Source organism: Nanorana parkeri, unplaced genomic scaffold (assembly GCF_000935625.1).
Source record: "Nanorana parkeri isolate BGI_ZX_2015 unplaced genomic scaffold, ASM93562v1 scaffold335, whole genome shotgun sequence".
Lineage (NCBI taxonomy): Eukaryota > Metazoa > Chordata > Amphibia > Anura > Dicroglossidae > Nanorana > Nanorana parkeri.
In genome coordinates, this window is record NW_017306603.1 from 264,490 (window position 1) to 283,252 (window position 18,763).

Consider the following 18,763-nt stretch of genomic DNA (forward strand, 5'->3'; position numbering starts at 1 on the left):
CTATGAAAAACATGACCCATAAATATGGCAGTGACATCAGGGTTACATTGCACTTCCTGTGGCAGTTAAAGTGTACCTGTCCTCTAAGTAGCAGAAACAAAAAGGTTTTGCAGGCTAATTTCTTTGAAAAAATACATCTTCTCAATCTGATCTGACAGGTTTCCGTAGAACTGCAGCTTGAAATAAAGTGAGGATTGAAGTCTGACTGTAGTGCATAGTTCTTGTTGAAGTTACAAGGCAGTCTATGAAAATAAATTAGCACAGCAATTCCAGAACCATGTGGTCAGCGTCTATGGTCTGCGCTGGCGGGAGTGTCCGGCCCTGGGGCTGTCCGGACTTAGGTCCCTTACTATCTTACTCAGGCCAGAGATTTTCTCCTCCAGAAAGTAGTTCTTTTTCTCTGCCGTTTGCTGCCTTTGCTTGCTCAGCTCCAGAGCTTTGAGCAGCTGGGAATTTTCAACAAACAGATCTTTAATCTTGCTTTCTGCCGTGGAGTTCCTGGTGACCTAGAAAACAGAAGGGTACAGTGTTCATGTGAACAGTTGTGTATTAAAGTAGATCTAAACCCAAGCCCCCATTCACACTTGAGCATTATTAGGCGATTTTAAGCGCTCTTCAGGCTTGAGAGTTTTTGTTTGAAAGCTGGAAACTAGGAGGAGGGGACGTTGTTAGATGCGAGAGATGGACATTATGCTCCCATTGAAGTTTAAGGCCAAAAACAAATTTTTCCCCCCAAAAGAGTTAAGCGCCATGTAACTAACATGTGGCAGCCTTTACATGATTTATGACCACATGCACATGTTTTAAGCAGATCTGAACCCACAGGTTCCCCCGGGGCTCTTGCCACAATGTATAAATATGCACATACATAGTTGGAAATTATGGCACACTTGTCTCCCAAAGTGTGTTCCTCCAGCGTTGCAATGTCCGTAATCTCCATCGCTACTCCACCAATGACCTCTTTGCCCGGACCTCCGGGTCCAGAGTCTTCAGCTATCTTGATTGGCCAGCCTGGGATGACATAACGTCTGCCCATGGTAATAACACACAGTTTGTAATGTGGAACCTGCGTTGTCCCATGAAGCTCTATTTTAATGTTGCAGAGAGAACTGTTTGGGGAAAAAAGGCCTGGCCATGACTGGGTTCACCTCCTTAACAAAAGAGCAATGCTCTTTTGTTAAGGACATAACTGTACTTTGGAAAGAAAAAAAAATTCTGTACTTTTCTAAAGAGTTTGGCATGGCTGCCAATACCCCTTTCGCTGCCAAGCCCTCGAACATTTTTCAAATCAGCTGGCCAAGCCATTTTTGAATTTTCTGCAATTTTTTCCTATTGATTTGATTTTCAACTGCTGCGTTACTAGCGTTTGTAAAAGACCCCCCAAACCATATATTTTCTGAAAGCGCAGGCCCGGTAGAATAAAAAGATGGTGATACTAAATTTGTAGGCCGTGCGATAATTGCGCAAATGTTTCTCAAATTAATATTAAACCGATAAAAATACACAATTCAATTGATAAAACACACTAAAATTAGTATAAGCGCACAAAAAAATAATAATTTTCAGACAATCTAAAAGATAAAACTGTATTGAGTTAATAAATAACAAATATTTGCAAATTTGAAATTGCGCCTTTTTGCGAAAAGGTAAAAAAATTACGGTACGCAAAACTGTAAATAAGCAACTTATGTTAAAAAAATATGCCGTACGTCCTTAGCAGCGAAAGGGTTGGCTGTAAGACCATGCTGCTGTTTTATGAATGTACCCCTCAGCTTCCTGAAAGACATCTGCTCAGCATTACATTGGATGGCCTTAGGTCAATGATGGCGGCTTAACAACTGCCACTTTAGCACCAAAATGCTATAGAACCAAAGTCAATCATATAGACGGCTAATGCAGATTATTATAACAAACCGTTTGGAAAGATTGAAGTGTGGATGCTCCATTGAGCAGATGTTAAGTTTGATTGTATTCCAAAGACATTATGCAATGCCTTGAGTTGTGCTGTTACAGTTGCAAACAGACCTAATCAGACCAGACCAGGTCTTTTTAGTGATCAAGAGCCCAGAGCTGACGGTCTATATAATTATGGTGATGGTCATTCTCTTCATGCTGGCAATTTATGTTTTACAAGACTTATTAGGTGACACTTTACGCATCCTTAGTAATCTATTTACATTCAGAGCAAGTGTAGAAGTTGAGTTGATGTTGCATCCTTATTCATGTAGTTTCATATCTGCAAATGGCAAGGATGGGCTCGATTTTGTTGCAACGTTAGGGTTTCTATTTTTCTGGCAGACTGTGAAATTACCTGTTCCTTTAGCTGATTCACTTTTTCCTGAAGAAGCATCTTTACAATTCTGAGTTTCTGCTCTACATCGATCATACGAGCTTCCATTTTCCTCAGCAGCCTCTCCTCCTGGTCATCCTGTATAAGAGACATGTGTTATTATGCAATGTGGACTGCACTGAAAGGGCCAGCCCATCCACAGCTTATATTAAAGTTTGTGATGTGTGCAGGTTAGTCCAATTGCCTGCTGGCTTTTTCTTACCTGTCTATGTGGTGAATGTTCCCTGTTCCTGCTGCATGTTCTGTAATAGTGATTAACATAGGATGGGATGTGGCCTCCCCTCATATGAGACACAGGCCAGATGTTTGCATATACATCCACTTCTGTGCCATGGGGTGCCGCTCCCTACATTATGTACAAGACTCCTAGTCATGTAATCATGTCCACAGAGGCAATACTGTATTTTTTTTATTTCCCCCTTGACCATTTAATGGTGTGCCTCATTTTCTGCCTTGGGCGATTTCATTTAAAATTCCCTATTGGCCAGTGAGACTGCCCATCACAATAAAGTGATATTAAAGTCAAAAGGTTTTACGTCAATTCAAATGCTGATTAAATCACTTACAATGGATGCTGCTCCTTGATGTTTAAAAGTTTGTTTCCTGCAGAATCAGTTGGGCCCTGACTTCCTATTTTAGGATGGCTCTTTTCCCTTTGCAGGGTCCTATGGAACCCCAATGTAAGTCCTAGCGTCGAGCGTTGGCATGCTTCTGTTAGAGCTTCAAATTGCTGAGGTTTGAATGGGGCCTAAAAGAGCAGTAGGGAGGTTCAAAAGGCACAGGGACATGATTGGCTTTTATAGAATATGTTGCGTTTTGCAAAGCACTTGGAGCTCACATACACAGGCATTGGTTTCATGCATTTGAATAGCTCATAAAGCACAGGTCAGCAGATTCCCATTCACTTTGGATGAGGCTGCATTTGACCTGCTTTGTTTCTTTTGGATGCAACAAGGCTTATGGAGATGTGCTTGCATTGCAGGGAAAGCAGGTGAAACGTAGCAGTTTGCAGTACAGTACTGTGTTCAAATACAAAGGCTTTGTTTGATATTGCCTATATCCAGATGTACGAACAATTTTAAAATGTGCATGAAACTGAACCTCTACTTATGTATTCTTCATTATATGCTCAGTTTGGATTGCTTAGGGTTTACTTTAATATACATCCTATTTAGGTATTATCTTTTTATACTTATTGATATGTTATGTATTGCTGTGGAATTTATTATCAGTAGCACCTGAATGATTCTGTTCATCCTGAGTCTGTTAGAAACAATCATATTAACAAGGCTAATGTGCATACATTCCACTCTAGTCCCTTCTTAAGGCAGCCAAATGCATGCTCTGGACTGCTGTTATCTTGACCAGTGGCGTCACAAGGGGGGCGCAGCCCGCACCCGGGTGACACCAAAATGACTGTCATTTTTGGTTTGATAGATTAGAGGAGAGTTAAAAAAGGAGAACTATGGGGTAAGTGTTTTCCCCATAGTTCTCCTAAGGGTCACGGGAGGACACAAACTAGCATCCTCTCGTGACCCAAAGCTCAGTATACTGCTAGCTACAGCTCACGGTATACTGAGACCGCTGCAGCCGGGACGGATCCCGACATTACTGTCACGATCCACCCAGCTGTGTGAGTGACAGCTGGCTCTGCCTATCTAGAGACAGAGCCAGCTGTACCCGCCCCCATCCGTTCCGCCAGTCAGCGCTGGAGGATCGGGGAAATCCCTGCAGAGACCCGTGACCGACAGTCACGGCTCTCTGCAGGGACAGGATCGAGAAGTGAGCGAGCAAAGGTATGTATTCGCTCACTTCCCGATCTATTGAGCTGATGTGACAGTTTCATTATCACACGTCAGCTCAAACTAAGAGGCTGAGTCAAAATCACTCCTCATAGTTCTCCTTTTAAAGCAGAACTATGGAGTTGAGTGCTCATTTTGTCTAGGGAGCTAAAAAAAAAAAAGTTATACATACCCAAAGCATGATCCTGGCTTGCTCTTAGAATGCTCCCCCTTCGTGCCAAATCAGCATGTTCTATACAGTATACAGGCTGCGGGTGAGCAGTGTAGGAGCCACCCTGGATTGCCATTCAGGTGAGTTTAACTTTATCTTAGCTCCTTAGACAAAACTAGCGGGGTAGCCCCACTGCAAAGGTTAAGATTTAATTCGCCCGGAGTTCTGCTTTAAAGTCTGTCCAGTTTTTGGCTGCGACTGCATTCTTCCTTCTGAGACCCAGAAAAGCGGAGAGCGGTTGTCACAGTGAAAATATTGTCAGTCTTTCCCCCTTTCTGTGATTTTTGTTTAGGCCCCATTGGAGTGTAAGTAAATGAGGGAAAACCTACTGAACAGGGACAAAAAATAAAAAATGCACACATTAAACATATACTGGCATATTTATATAGGCAGTTAGAGAAACTCATGATAGCCAATCAAATTTCGGTTCATTACGCTCAGATCAGTTAAGAGACAATTTTCAGATTGGTTGCTTTGCTTTTTTTGCATTCATGAATCAATCCGCTGATTTAACAAACACACCAGAAAATAGTTAAAAAGAATTTTTTATTTTCCAATAGCATCAAAACATTTTTCCTTTTTTTTTTTTCTTTCCCCAAAAACCCCCCCAATATGTTACAAACTTAGACAAAATCCCATAAAAATAGGCCCATTAATCTCCATGTGCCTGGTATAAAAATGTCTTTCAAATGGAAAAAGGTTACAATATTACAAAAAGAAAACAAAAATATACTTCAGGTAGAAGGGAATATCTAATAAATAGTATAAATACATAAAATTAGAAACAAAAACCAGATTCTTTTAAATAAAAGGTATTTTACACAAAGTATTTCTACATCAGTAATTACAATGTACGTAAAGTGTCCATGTCACCTACATATAGTGGGGGGTGGCCATTTTGTGAGCTAAAGTTGTAGTTAGTTATTATGTTACCTATACAGCTCACCAAGACCTTGAAAGATAATTGCAGCAAATATAAGAAGTTGAACCCATTAAAAGGTAACCTTTAAAGTGCAGCATTTATAGTGGGGTTGAAAATATGCTACAAAAGGAAAGGTAGGCACTGCCCTTGCATTGTCACTTGGTTATGAAGGTTTTAGTGCAGCCTTTCTCAACCAGGGTTCCTCCAGGAGGTTTCTAGGAATTCCTTGAGCAATGGTGGATTTATTGCCTGCCTCATGGTGCCTACATAGTCCTGGACCTAAATCATTCAGCGGAGTGGGATCAATAGAACCTTTCCTTGTCTTTCTGGTAAGCAACCATTGACACCAATTATGTTTTTAGCTGCCGGTATCTGTAAGGGAGGTCTTCTCCTTGTGACCAGCAAAGCAAGTAGTAGTTGTTCTCCCATTGACCACTAAAGTAAGGCGACTACTTTGAACGCAAGCTAAAAATTAATTTTGGTCTTTTTGTTTTACTCCATGTTTAATCACAACATTTCTAATACGGACTGCCAAGTATATCATTATATTTACAACTATCTGATCACACTAATGTACAGTGAGATATAGATATATATGCAATAGTAAGCAGTGGTTCCCTGAGACCTGAATGTTTTTTTAAAGGTTCCATCTATGGTAAAAATGGTTGAGAAAGGCTTGTCTCGTGTATAGAAGATGAAGTGTGATTTGTAAGCCTCACTCATTCCTACTATTAAAAAGGTAAGGGGCTATTGCTCTGCAAAGAGCAGAATGTTAACAGGAACGGAGAGAACTGAATAACCCAATTACTGCTCCTACGTGGTTCAGTTGGAGGCCAGGCCAGTTTTTAGTGAGGATGCTGTACTTAACTGCAGGCACACCTATCAGAGGCCACCGTACCCTCCTAATGATGTGGTCATAAGTCTTTCACAGATTACAGTAGAAGCATTGCACCAGAAAAAGGGGCAACAACAAGAGTGGTCAGTAGTAGCAATGTAAGTTGCGAGATGAGTTAAGGTTATACATAACCAAATATGTTGGCCCAGTGTGAGGATCATGCTATGTAACACTTACCTAAGGGGTTAGAAGGAGCCCTTTTAGCCGTTAACTGTGCTAATTATTGCAGACAGGAATAGCGAGAGGAGACATCCAGGAGACATCCTAAATACCATGAAGTACCCATAAATTTCACTAGCACTTTCTATGAGGTTTGTTACAAAAAAAAAGAAAAATAATCTCCCATAATTTTCCCCAGTGCCTCCATCTAGAGGCACTAGCCTGTAATGGTAACATGCAACAGAGAAGACGTTTAAAGTGAACTCTAGTCAAGGATATACATTTTGCATTCAACTTTGAGTTGCTTTAATTACCACCCTAGAAGTTTAAACTGTGCAGGAAGCTGCTCCTAGCCGAGAACCTGTGACCGTCAGCGTTCTTCCCCTTTAGACTGCCCCTGCAAATGCAGACCGGAAGTCCTGCATCTCTGCAGACCTCCAATGATGAGGATGCACAGAATGATGTGACTTAGGCTTGCAGTCTAGAAGCACAAATGAAGAGGCAACTGATTTGGAGGACCCAATTTTTTTTATGCACATGAAAAACACTGGCTAAATGTTAAACAAAAACTAGTTCTTAAATAGAATTATGCATACAGTTTATTTTTTTCATGAGAAATACAATGCTCATTAAATAAATCAGTTTGTGAAATAAATAATTCTGCAGCCTCTAATTATGTAAAATATCTGCACTGAGCCTTCTAGTTGGAGACCATGTGATATTTGCCTAGGCTTTAAGTCACATGATTGAGAGCAGCATTTCCTACTCCTGGCAAGAAAGTTTTTTTTTTTTTTTTAACATGTTATTTGGTAATAGTGACGTACTCATTTCATACCTATGATGATTTCAATCACAGATTTACTTTAAAAATGGAATGGCGTAAAAAGTTTTGTTCTAGCATATCAGCAATATTTCATGACAAACCCAATTGATTTGAAAGCTTGATATTAATAAAACTCCAAGATGCAAGTAAAGTTAACAAAAACAAAACGCAGTGCTTACGTTTCCTGTCCTCCAACTCTACGCTGCAGTTTAAGCCCTTATGACAATTTTAGCTCTTCATATTTTTATGAACCGGCTCATAAAATGGCCAACCCCCATGCGATTAGAAAAAAAAAACTTTAATACTGCAAAGGTTACAGAGAAGATAAAGCCAAGCCAGCTGGGCTTCCAGCTCTCAACAAGGTTTCTCAGCTTATGCCAGTAGTGTGTTAGGTAGGTTAGCGTTAGGTGCTTGTTAGAAGCCACTTTTGTTTTTTTCAGAGGCGGCCAATCCGTCTGTAAGAGTCAGCGTGCAATGCTCGTTGCTCCGGAAGCAAGGCCTGAAGGAAGAAATGCAATTGGTACTTTTCACCCTGGTTTGACACAGTCACAACAAATACGGCACACTTCCAGCAGCAGGGGATGAGCTCTACTGTACATGCAGGATGGGCAGCTATCCTCTGGTGGTAGAAGTGTGCCAGGCATGCAAAGCCAAGTTAAAGTATGTAAACCCAAAATCTGTTTTTTGGTATGTTTGGCACCATGCCTCGCTGTATACAGTTTTATTAGACATTTTTTTTTATGAATCTATTGCACAGTTTCTATACTGGGATCTCCTGCCAGTAACAAATACTTTCTATTTGAGCCTGAGAATGCTTAGCTGCCTTGTGATGAGCAAGAGTGTTGTCTGCTGATCCTGAGCATGTGGCCATGGTGCTGCCCATCTAGTGTGTGTACGTGACCTGCAGACCTGATTAGCAGCCAAACAGCCAACTGAGAGATTAAATATGGCACGTTGACAATGTTATTGCCAATTACAAAGCAGAGACTTAGTATAGCCAACCTGAAAAAAGAACTTATACTTGCAGGATCCCTTGTGACAAAATTAGCTTAAAACTGTATACAGTGAGGTATAATACCATACATACTGAAAAATAGACTTGGGCTTTACATACCCTTTAACAAGTATCTACCTTAGGCTTCATGTAGATGGGCATCAAAAAAAACTTCGTTTTAATGGGAGCTTAACAGGTCAGAAAAACCAAGAGCTGACACTTCCAACTTGTTTTTAGAGGAACAATCTGCGGGCCGGTTACGCTCATCCTTGCCTACTTAGTAAGATTTTGACTCTGAACAAGTATGCAGCCAGTTAAGGTGCAGTTTATGACCTGCAAACCTGCCCAGGCTGAAGGATTTGCTAAGTAGAGAAGCAAAGATGATAGAGACTAGTCATAAGAAATGAGTCGGAACTGCCAAGTTCCATATTTAATGACAAGTTATGCTACTACAAGAGAACCTCTATTCACCATGATGGGTATGATCGATTGCCATACATCGAATGGGACAAAAAGCACACAGCTGTGTTCCTGTACCTATTACAGTGTACCCCATTGTTATTGCCCATGTATGCATCACAAACTATCTCATACACATGAATAGAGGTAACCTGCACTCGTCAACACATCAAATCAAGGTTGGTTATGCAGCACTGTTTGGATTTAATGCCCAAAAATATGAAGTCTAGTCAACTTCCAAATAATGAACAAAATTATAGGAATCACAGGAAGTCTTAAACCATTTAGCACCAGAATGTTGTAACATATATACAGTATATTGTAATTAAAAAAAGGGTCACTGAAAAGATGATTGGTTGTTTTTGTAAAACGTTCTTTTTGGTATATGTTCAGCAGATTACCAGGACTGAAGATATTTGAGGGAGAAAAATGTCTGCACAAAGCTGACAACCTGCTCAATGATTCCATTAAAGTAAATGGCTTGCTAGCACTTGCAGGCATCATTTAGCCTAAAATGTCTGCTAACAGGGAAACCGTTTGCACAGAATATTCAAAATCAAATATCTAATTTTCTGTGCAGACCTGGTAATCTTTGAAGTATTTAACTTCTATATTTGGAACTCATTTTTATATTTTGGTATACATTCCCTGATCATTAAAATCATAAAATGTACACACCAGGAAGCAATATCACTAAGTAGCCTTAAGAAAATTTGGAAGTTGACCAATAGAGAATTAAATTAAAAGAAAATAAACAAACAAACATTTATACAATAGTAGAGACTAAAACATGCAACATGACATCTACACAAAAAAGCAACATCATAGCAAGTCAATAGGTGTTAGCATTAGCAAGAGGTTAATGAGCATGGATGGCAAGGGTCATTCTATTATGGGACCATGCAGAGTAAAAAGAACCTCTATGGTATTGGGTATGGTGTCTTAAGGTGACTGATTTGGGCTTTAAAAGAAGCCTGTAAGGACAGAAATATGTTAGCAAACTCCAAATACACTTTGTTCCAGGTCAGTGGCTTACCAATCAGACAATTAAAGATAAACTTGGAGGATGCAACTTGAAAACACATCAAGAATGGTAGTTACCATATTCCAGTCCTGACCAGTTTAGCTTTGTTTACTTTGACTCCACAGCACAATCAGGTCCAGGAGTAGAGTGTGGCACTACTGCTTGGAATTTTGTAAGAGCTCCATGCTGGTCAACACATTACATGAACGGTCTGCTATATGACCATCATATCCAAATGTTGATGCCCTAAATTGGAATCTAAACTGGTAAAAAGCCATCATCCTGAAAATACAGATATCTACAGTTGCCTACACTTACTATTGGCAATTTTCTAACATGGGCTTAGAACCCCAAAACTTGAGCCACTTGGGTAGGCCGTATGTTGTTGTTTTTGCCCCTACTATATAGGTCAGTAACATTGCCCATTATTTTGTAGGACTAACAGTATAGTGCTGGAATTTGAAGGGGGTAGGCCAAAACACATTCAATTTGATTTTTGCATAATATAGTGCCGCCAGGCTCATTGGGCCACATTAGATTACCATTGGACCCCTGGAGGCTTGTATTTCTCATGCTGATAGATGGTCACTAACTTCAATTCTTATGCAGACTTGCTTTAGGGCTATCTTGCTAGTTGGCCCAGCCGGCTCTAAAAATACCTGAACACTGCCTGCATCCAATCAGATTGTTCAGGTATTTGGACAGCCAGCGGGGCCAACTAGCAAAAAACTGAAGCTTGGCCCAGCGGCAGATTCCTCCATCCACACAGTTTAGCGTAGATGGAGGAATCTGTTGCACTTTTTCCATCTGACCATAGAAAATCTGCAGATAATCTATAGGTGTATGGCCAGTTTAATGCAGTGCAGTTCTTTGTCAGCTCAAGTCACAAGATCCAATAATTTAAAGGAATAGAAAAACCCAGCCCTCGCTCTATAAAAAAAAAAAAAGTGGGCTCACAGAAGTTATATTGTATTGGAACTGTTCAGGAGAGATACTGTTTCTTTTTTATTTTGGCAGGTTGGCAGTCCCACTGGCAGAGAAAGAAAAGCCAGAGGAGCTGTCATTTTAGCACTTCTGCTAGTGAACTTTGAAGATGAAGGTCTCCACAATGCCTGCAGCTAAAGAGGTTAGTTTACTGTCCATAGTCTGGTTACAGGTGCAGTTTTAATGTCATTCCTCTACTAATAACAAAAATTAAAGCTGGCTATTGCTCATAAAAAGTGCATCAAAAACCATCAAAGAACAAAAATCAAACAAACACAATTGCTTTTGAGACTTAAAAGCGAGTTGGCCTGCATTCCATGGCATGCATTGTACAATGGCACTTACAGAATATTGAGTAAAATTCACCAATGTAGTTGCCTAATGACTGCATGCTATGATGAATGGATCAATCTCTAAGAAACTGGCATAACCAGAGAAAAAATTCACTAATAGGGTGTAGTCAGTGTGTGTAAAATAATAAAGTGCGAGAGGACGGGAAGCACACTAACCTGTGGAGGGTTGATGTCGGCGCTGCGGTTATCCAGAGCCGCCCGCAGCTGCTGGTTACTCCGCTCTGCCTGCTGAAGTTGTTGCTGGATCTGCAAGTAATGGTCTCGTGGCACGGTGGCACAAGCTTGCTGCTGGAGCTGGGAGTGGCTATGGCTCAGGCTGGTCGGTGAGTGCAGCATCTGCAGTACATACAGAACACATTACAGATCTGTATTACCCTCCACCCCTAGGCTTATTCAGAATGGCAGTGCAAAGAGCAGCATCCATATGTGCTATAACTAAAACCCAACCTGGTAGATTTTTTCCGATTTGGTTGTTAATGATTAATGCACTTTGCACTACTCTACTGAATATACCTGCATGTCTTTTTTCACCATTCAGGCCCATCATCCTTTTACATCTCTCAGGGCAGAGTGAAAAAAATGGGATCAATGAAAAGAACCCACTAACTAATTTTTCCCATAGCAAACAATCTATTTTATAATCTGCAACAATGACAACTGAAGTTTGCCATAAGCAAGACCATTCTTTCCTTAAAAGGATAATTCCATACCAAGGTACTATTTTATTTTGAGTGGAAGTAGGTTGCTTAAAAGGGACACTAAACTCAGGAGTTAAATCTTAAAAATGCATTCAAGTTCCCCTAACTATTAACAATGATGTATCTTATTTGTGTATCACTCGGCTGTAGATCCTCCAATCATCTCTGAATTGGTGCTGACACTGTCCTTCCTTCTGGAGGGTGACAACTTTTCTTCCCCATGGTCGCTGTGTGTGTTGTACTGTATTCACCGCTCCAAGCTCGCTCCTGTTATGTACTACAATCTCAATACAAATTAGTAAACTAAACATGACATTGTAGTCCATCACAGGAGTGAGCTTGGAGCGGTGGCTACTTTAAAAACACACACAGGGGTCATGGGGAACAAAAGTAGCCACCCTCCAGAAGTAAGGTGTCAGCACTAGGGATGCACCGATACCATTCATTCCAGACCGAGTACAAGTACCGATACTTTGCCTCAAGATTGATTTGAGGATCTGCAGCCAAGTGATACACAAATAAGATACATTTTTGTTAATAGGGTACCGGATTGCATTTTTAAGATTTAACTCCTGAGTTTAGGGTCACTTAAAAAAAAGCCAGTCACCTAGAAGTCTCCATCTGAGTTCCCAGCTCCACCCACCTGCCATGACTTTTATAGGGCTTCCCGGATTTGCTGCATTGTATTTTACAAAGCAGAAAAATTGTAAAAAACTCAGTTTATAGTCAACATGGGAGCGGCTACTAACTTTATGCAAACATTCCCCAAAACACAACTAACCAGGTTTGTAAAGAAAATGCATAATATTTAATTAAAAACGGATCTTAATTTGCATAAATGTACAAATGCCACAGCCCAAACGTCAATAACTTCAGCGCCTGTACGCGGTTACTGTTCCCTTACATTGTGCACCTTTACTGTTCATAACCCAATCAACTTGTTTGTTGCAGTGGGTGCTGACCCATACAAGGTTTTCAGGCACCCTGAATCTTTAGAGCTCATTACATTATTTGCAGTGAGTTATGTCCAGTGCTAATGTGCATTGCATTAAGGCAGCCCAATTAAATGAATGCCCACTAAACACGCTAAAAATCGTACCCGACACGTTACCTAATGTAATGCACTAATATGCGTTGTAGTGCACTACAATGCAGGTGCACTGTCTTGGTTGCATTGGGGTACAATTTGAAATGAATGGCACTGCAACACAGTAAAGCATGTTGTGTGCGTCACCACAATGTGAAGTTTAAATGGGCCCTTAAAGTGCATCTATAGCACAAAAAAAAAACATTTTCAGTTTTGGACAGTGTGTGTGGCTTTTATTGCCGTCCGTGTTGCCGCTAGGGAGATTCACCCTATTTGTCCTGGTGGTCATTGTCACTTGGACAGAAAGTGAAGGGGAATCAAAATGATACAATTGTCTCCAGAATGGGAATAGAGGGGAAATTTTCCTAAAAGCCCAGTTCCAGTGACAACTAAGTTTCCTCTTATTCCTTTTTGTATCTTCTGAAGTGAAGGGAAATATCCCTAATGGTACACAGACAGCAAAAAAAAACCAAAAGTGATGGTCTGGATTTCTTTTGGTCTTGTGAGTTTGGGTGCTAATAAGTTCTGTGTTTTAAGTGCTTACTTATAAAGCTAGATGAGCCTTACGAGTCAGTACTTGGCATACACAACTCATTAATGATGCTTCTTGATGTCTGTTATGACCCTGCTTGTTAATGAAACCCATCAATTATTGCAGCTGATCACCATGGATCTGTTTGTATTATGTTGAAGTGTTACAGCCGAGTGCTGGATAACTTTTACATAATAGAATCATCGAGGGAAGTAAAATACCCAAATATGCCTTTATAACGATCATGGTGGGGATGGAGCCAGGAATGCTGGTGGAGTCCACAAAAGAGAATAAAACAGTGTCAGCCAGCGAGCATATACAAAAGCTGAAATCTCAGTTCTCACTAGTCTTTGCTTTTAAAGGCCAACCCTGTCCTAAATGGATACCTCAGATTTGTGTGGTTTCTTTTAGATCTCAGGGGAACCAATTGGTGAGACATCCGCCGGGGATTACCAATTCCCAAAGCCAAATGATGGTGTCATGGGAATCCAGCTGCCCTTTGTTGTGTTAAGCAGCAGAGAAAAGCTTTATTACAAAATCTCACCACTGGACCAAGAGAAATAAGAAGCAACACTAAAATATTAGTTTTGGATAGAATTGGCCTGTAATTTCAACCTTTACATATTTTGCTTTGAGCAGAATTCTCAAATTAATCTCGGTACTCAGACAGAGAAAATGTTTGATGAACAATCGTGCAGCAATGGTTTTACTACACATCAGACAATACGCACTGCACGTCAAAAACCATGCAACACACTCAAACACAAGATGCTGCTGTCAGCTGATGCCTAGCTACCGAATGGTTCGAATTTTTAAAATGGTTATTTAAAAAAAAATTAAAAAAAAATACAATATACAAAAAAAGTTTTACTTGAGTGGCATAAATTGAATCACTAAGTATTTATTGGCATCTGGGGAGGTTGTATTTTTTGAATGGTTATAAATATATTTTTACAATTTGTTATTTAGTTTATAGTTTTAAGACCACTGGATAGATTCCAACTTTAAAAAATATTCTAATAAATAGATAATGTAATTTAAAACACTAATTAGGTTGAGTTTTAAATGCCATCTTTTTTACGACTTTGGAAACGGTTTCCTTCATTTAGTTTGTCATATTAGAACAGATTTTTGTTTTTTTAATATTCTTATAACCTTTAACTTTTTCTTTTTCTGCATGTGCATTGACAAATCTTAAAGTGACACTAAACTCAGTTAAATCCTAAAAATGCATTCAATTACCTTACCTACATAGTTACATTAACAAAAAAAAGTGCATCACTCAGCCAATAACATTAAGGCCTCATTCACACACAACGCAAAGCAAAATTGTATATTGCGTCTATACGAGCGTATGTGCGTATATGCGTGCACTATTTGCATTCCCAGAATGCATCATTCCTAATGGAAATCTTAACTGTATGCGCGTATACATGTGCAAACATGCGTATGCGCGTGAAATGCGCTGCCCGGACGCATCTCGGTTCCATTCTGTTTTTGCGCATTAATACGCTACGCAAATAAGCGGCTATGTGTATGGAGCCATTTATTTGCATATGGTACAATACGCACGTATATACGCGGCAGTGTGAATGAGGCCTAAAGTGACACTAAACTCAGGAGTTAAATCCTAAAAATACATTCAGGTACCTTCACTATTAACAATTTTGTAGCTTATGTATCACTCGGCTGTAGATCCTCAAATTATCTTGGTGCTGACACTGTCCTTCCTTCTGGAGGGGGGCTACTTTTGTTCCCCATGGTCCCTGTGTGTGTTGTAAAGTAGTCACCGATCCAAGCTCACTCCTGTGATGGACTACAATCTCAGATTTAGTTTACTAATTTGTATTGAGATTGTAGTCCATCACAGGAGTGAGCTTGGAGAGGTGACTAACGGCCTCCTATTTATTTTGAAAGCCCTAAAGAAGGTGGGAGAACTTTGTACCCCCAAAACCCTTTGGCTATTTTGTATGGTTGTGAGCAAACAAAAAGATTTTGGAAACTCATTTCTTTGGTCTGGCTCTCATTTGATGTTTTACACACAGGTGCTAAAATGTAGTTTTAGTGGATAATTTTAAAGTCCGATTTCATCCACTTTTTAAGGTTTGGATAGAAATTTGATTAAAACCTCTTCTAGGACTTTACTGGCATCTCAGAAAGTTTTCTTCTCATTCCTGGTGCAGTGTCGAGGACAGGAAGTAAAAACCTCTCAAGAGGCAAAAATCACATTTTTAAATCAGACTATTGAAAAGGTCAGAACCATTGCGAGATTTTTTTAATTGCAGTTTGTGTCCTCATTTATGGGGCGTTCCTTCACTTTTGGTCTTGGCAACACCGAGGTCATCGAGACTGATACCCTGGGTTTGACACTGGGACAGGAAGTGAAGGGAATCTCTACAATTCAGACCCAAAACTAATAAAAAAAAATAAAAAAACCCCACCAAAGGTTCTAAACCCTCCTCCTCTCTAACCACAACTAGAAAGGTTTTGCCTGAAGTAAGAAATGAATGCAAAGGAAATAATGAAAACCCAAGCCCCTTCCACTTTAAGGGAATCGGTCATGGCAGCATAATGGGGGCTGCCATTGCTGACCTCTCCTTTTTAGAATACTAGTTTCTTGCTGTCCTGCTGATACTTTGGCTTCAAGGTTGACAGTCACTGTCCCCAGAAAAAGTGAAGATAAACTGACATCCTATTTAATGATGCTTGTTGCTGGTCTAAGGCCTTGTTCACACCAAGCGCGTTCCAGGAGCAGAGCAGTTACAGACCGGAGCAAAACTGCATCCAATGTATTACAATTATATTTTTAGCTCCAGTTCACATTGCAGCGTTCAGGTCCAGAGCAGGTAAAAAAACTGCAGCAGGCCCTATTTTACCTTCTCTGGAACGCATGCAAACGCCCTGGAAAGCACTGAAAGGCCATTTTAAACTAAAAATTATATATATATAACGCATCACAAAATGCGGCACAACTCACAGCAGTGCATGTGCAGAAACTCATGCAGATCTGGTCTGCATTTGGTGTGAACAAGGCCTTAGACTCAACATTTGTGGTCAGACAGTCAAGCATTTGGCAATTTTGTTTCATTAATAGTCAGCACCTGCAGTCCCCTACTTCTCTCAGCAGAAGTCATTGTGTTAATCTGGAATAAGTCCCCCATAGTATTCCCTGAAATTGGTAACAGGTTTCATCTCCTCACATAAACTGAGAGAGAGCAAAAAAAATCTTGTGGTTTTTGATTAACACCAAGACATGATCTATGGAGATGCTGAGCCTTGATAAGAGGAATGGAATATGGAGAGGATGATCAGCTTGGAGGACACATGGCCATGCAGTGTTAAAGGAAGAGCAAACTTTACCATATATCTCAGAATCAGAACTGCACCCATCTCTGAGATTTCCTGAGGTCTATACACAGGGAAGGCACAAAACAAGGAAACAAATACAATATTTCATAAACAACAAAAACCAAAATTATCTGAAATCAGGAAACTGCAATACAACATTCTCTGCAGACGTCATACGACAACTCCCCAAGAAGTGTACAGTTATTGCTACTGTATACAAAGGCAATTGTGCACTTCCAACCTAGTAACACTTTGATGAAGGTAATTTTCTGTTCTAGCATGACTGTGCCCCTGTGCACAAAGCCAGCTCCATACAGACATGGCATGAGGAGTTTAATGTTAAGGAACTAAAGTGGCCTACACAGATCCTTGACATTATCCCTACTGAACACCTTGGATTAAATTAGAATGCCAATTGTGAGCCAGGTCTTCTTATCCAGCATCACTACCTGACCTCACATATGCTATTTTGGCTCAATGGGCACAAATTCCCACAGATGCGTTCCAAAATCTGTTGGAATGACTTCCCATGATGGTGGAGGCCATTCTAGCTTCAAAGGCTGGTGTTCCTTGTTAAAGTAGACCACCACCAAGAGCTTTTTTTATTTGGTTTTGGGAAGAAGTCCACGGCCTTTCTTCTTGGTGCTCCCCATTCATTCCTATGGGTAAGCCATACTACAGCCTTAAGAATAAATGGAGCCGTAATGTGCGTGTGCACAAAGAGAAGTAGCCAGTAAAAACATTTTTGGAAGCAAGACAGAAGTGTTAGGCAGGGCTGCTCAGGGGCGATAGAGGAAGGTAAGTATTTAACAGCCGCCCGCCGTCTGTACGCGCCATCACGCCGTCCACTCTCCAGGCCGACGGTAGTATCACCCGGGGTGCCGCTCTCTGCGAATCTGCCGCTCCAGGCAAACGCCTTGTTTGCCTCGCGGCAGATACGCCCCTGGCTGGGCCTCACCTCAGTGGAAATGTTTTGTTAAAGGACATGTTTACTAAAAGTAAACTTGTGCTTCAAAGGGACTGCTAGCACTCCCATTGAGATCTAGGTTTAATCTTTGCAAACTGGAGCTGAATGGTTCTTTAAAAAGGCATCAACAAAAGCTGCTTGAAGGCTTTGTAAAACTTGCAATGCACAATGATCTCATAAAGCTGCAGCCCGTATGTACAGTACAAGGCCTTAGAGGTGAGGTCGTGTTTTCCTCCACCTTCCACAAGTGATTTAAATCACTGCCTCACAAATTGCCATGACTGATTCATCTAAAAGGAAATCCTCAAACATGACCCTTTGAGGTTACATGAAGATGAGACGTTATAGATCATGAATCAGAGGTTTTAACCACTTACTTCCATGAGATGATCATCAAGTTTCCCTTGGTTTTTCCGTAAACTTTCATTCTCAATTTTCAATGTTCCCATTTCCCTTTCAAGAGAGCTCAGCTGACTAATCTGAAATTCAGAATGACATTTCTTTGTTAGAGGCAGAGCGTAGACATCACTTTCCTAACCAATTTAACAAGCACAGGTAAGTTACACAAAAAGTCGTATGTGGAAAGAAGACCAGAGCGCCACTCGCTGGCTGGATAGAAGACTATATAATATTCATATACAATAAGTAAATATTTACCCGACAAAAAACACTTGTTTAGTACCTGACCGGAATAAAAAGAAAGGTTTCTCCTTCTGTAAAATGTTGGTACAAAAGAGGTGCACAAACGCATTCATATAAAAGTGGTACTGCATACACACAAATGTGCCATCGGAAGTAATTGTTGCTGAATGCAGAAATTTTACAACATTTGAAATGTCTGCAAGCAGGAGATCGTTTCTCTGTCTTCAGATTCAAAAGGCAAAAGATACTTTCACTGCATATGTACTATGTTGTTAAAGGAGAACTATGGGTTAAGGATCTTCCCCATAGTTCTCCTTAGGGTAACGGGAGGACACAAATACGTCCTCCTGTCACCCTAGGCTCAGTATACCGCGAGCTACAGCTCACGGTATACTGAGACGCCACAGCTGAAGCGGATACCGACAATTATGCCGGGATCCGCCCAGCTGCGTGACTGACAGCTGGCTCTGCCTATCCAGAGGCAGAGCCAGCTGTACCCGCCCCCTCCCCCGT

General features: G+C 40.6%; 1 protein-coding gene across 1 annotated transcript in view; it reads right to left on the reverse strand.

Moving 5' to 3' along the window:
• Positions 1–290: 290 nt before the first annotated feature.
• NIN (ninein) overlaps positions 291–18,763 on the reverse strand; it is a 107,663-nt gene continuing 89,190 nt past the window's right edge. The window contains exons 29-32 of the mRNA XM_018558362.1: positions 17,986–18,087; positions 11,127–11,312; positions 2,312–2,419; positions 291–506 (exon numbers count right to left, since the gene is read on the reverse strand). Coding sequence (XP_018413864.1) covers positions 291–506; positions 2,312–2,419; positions 11,127–11,312; positions 17,986–18,087 — 612 coding nt within the window. The remainder of the gene's footprint in view (positions 507–2,311; positions 2,420–11,126; positions 11,313–17,985; positions 18,088–18,763) is intronic.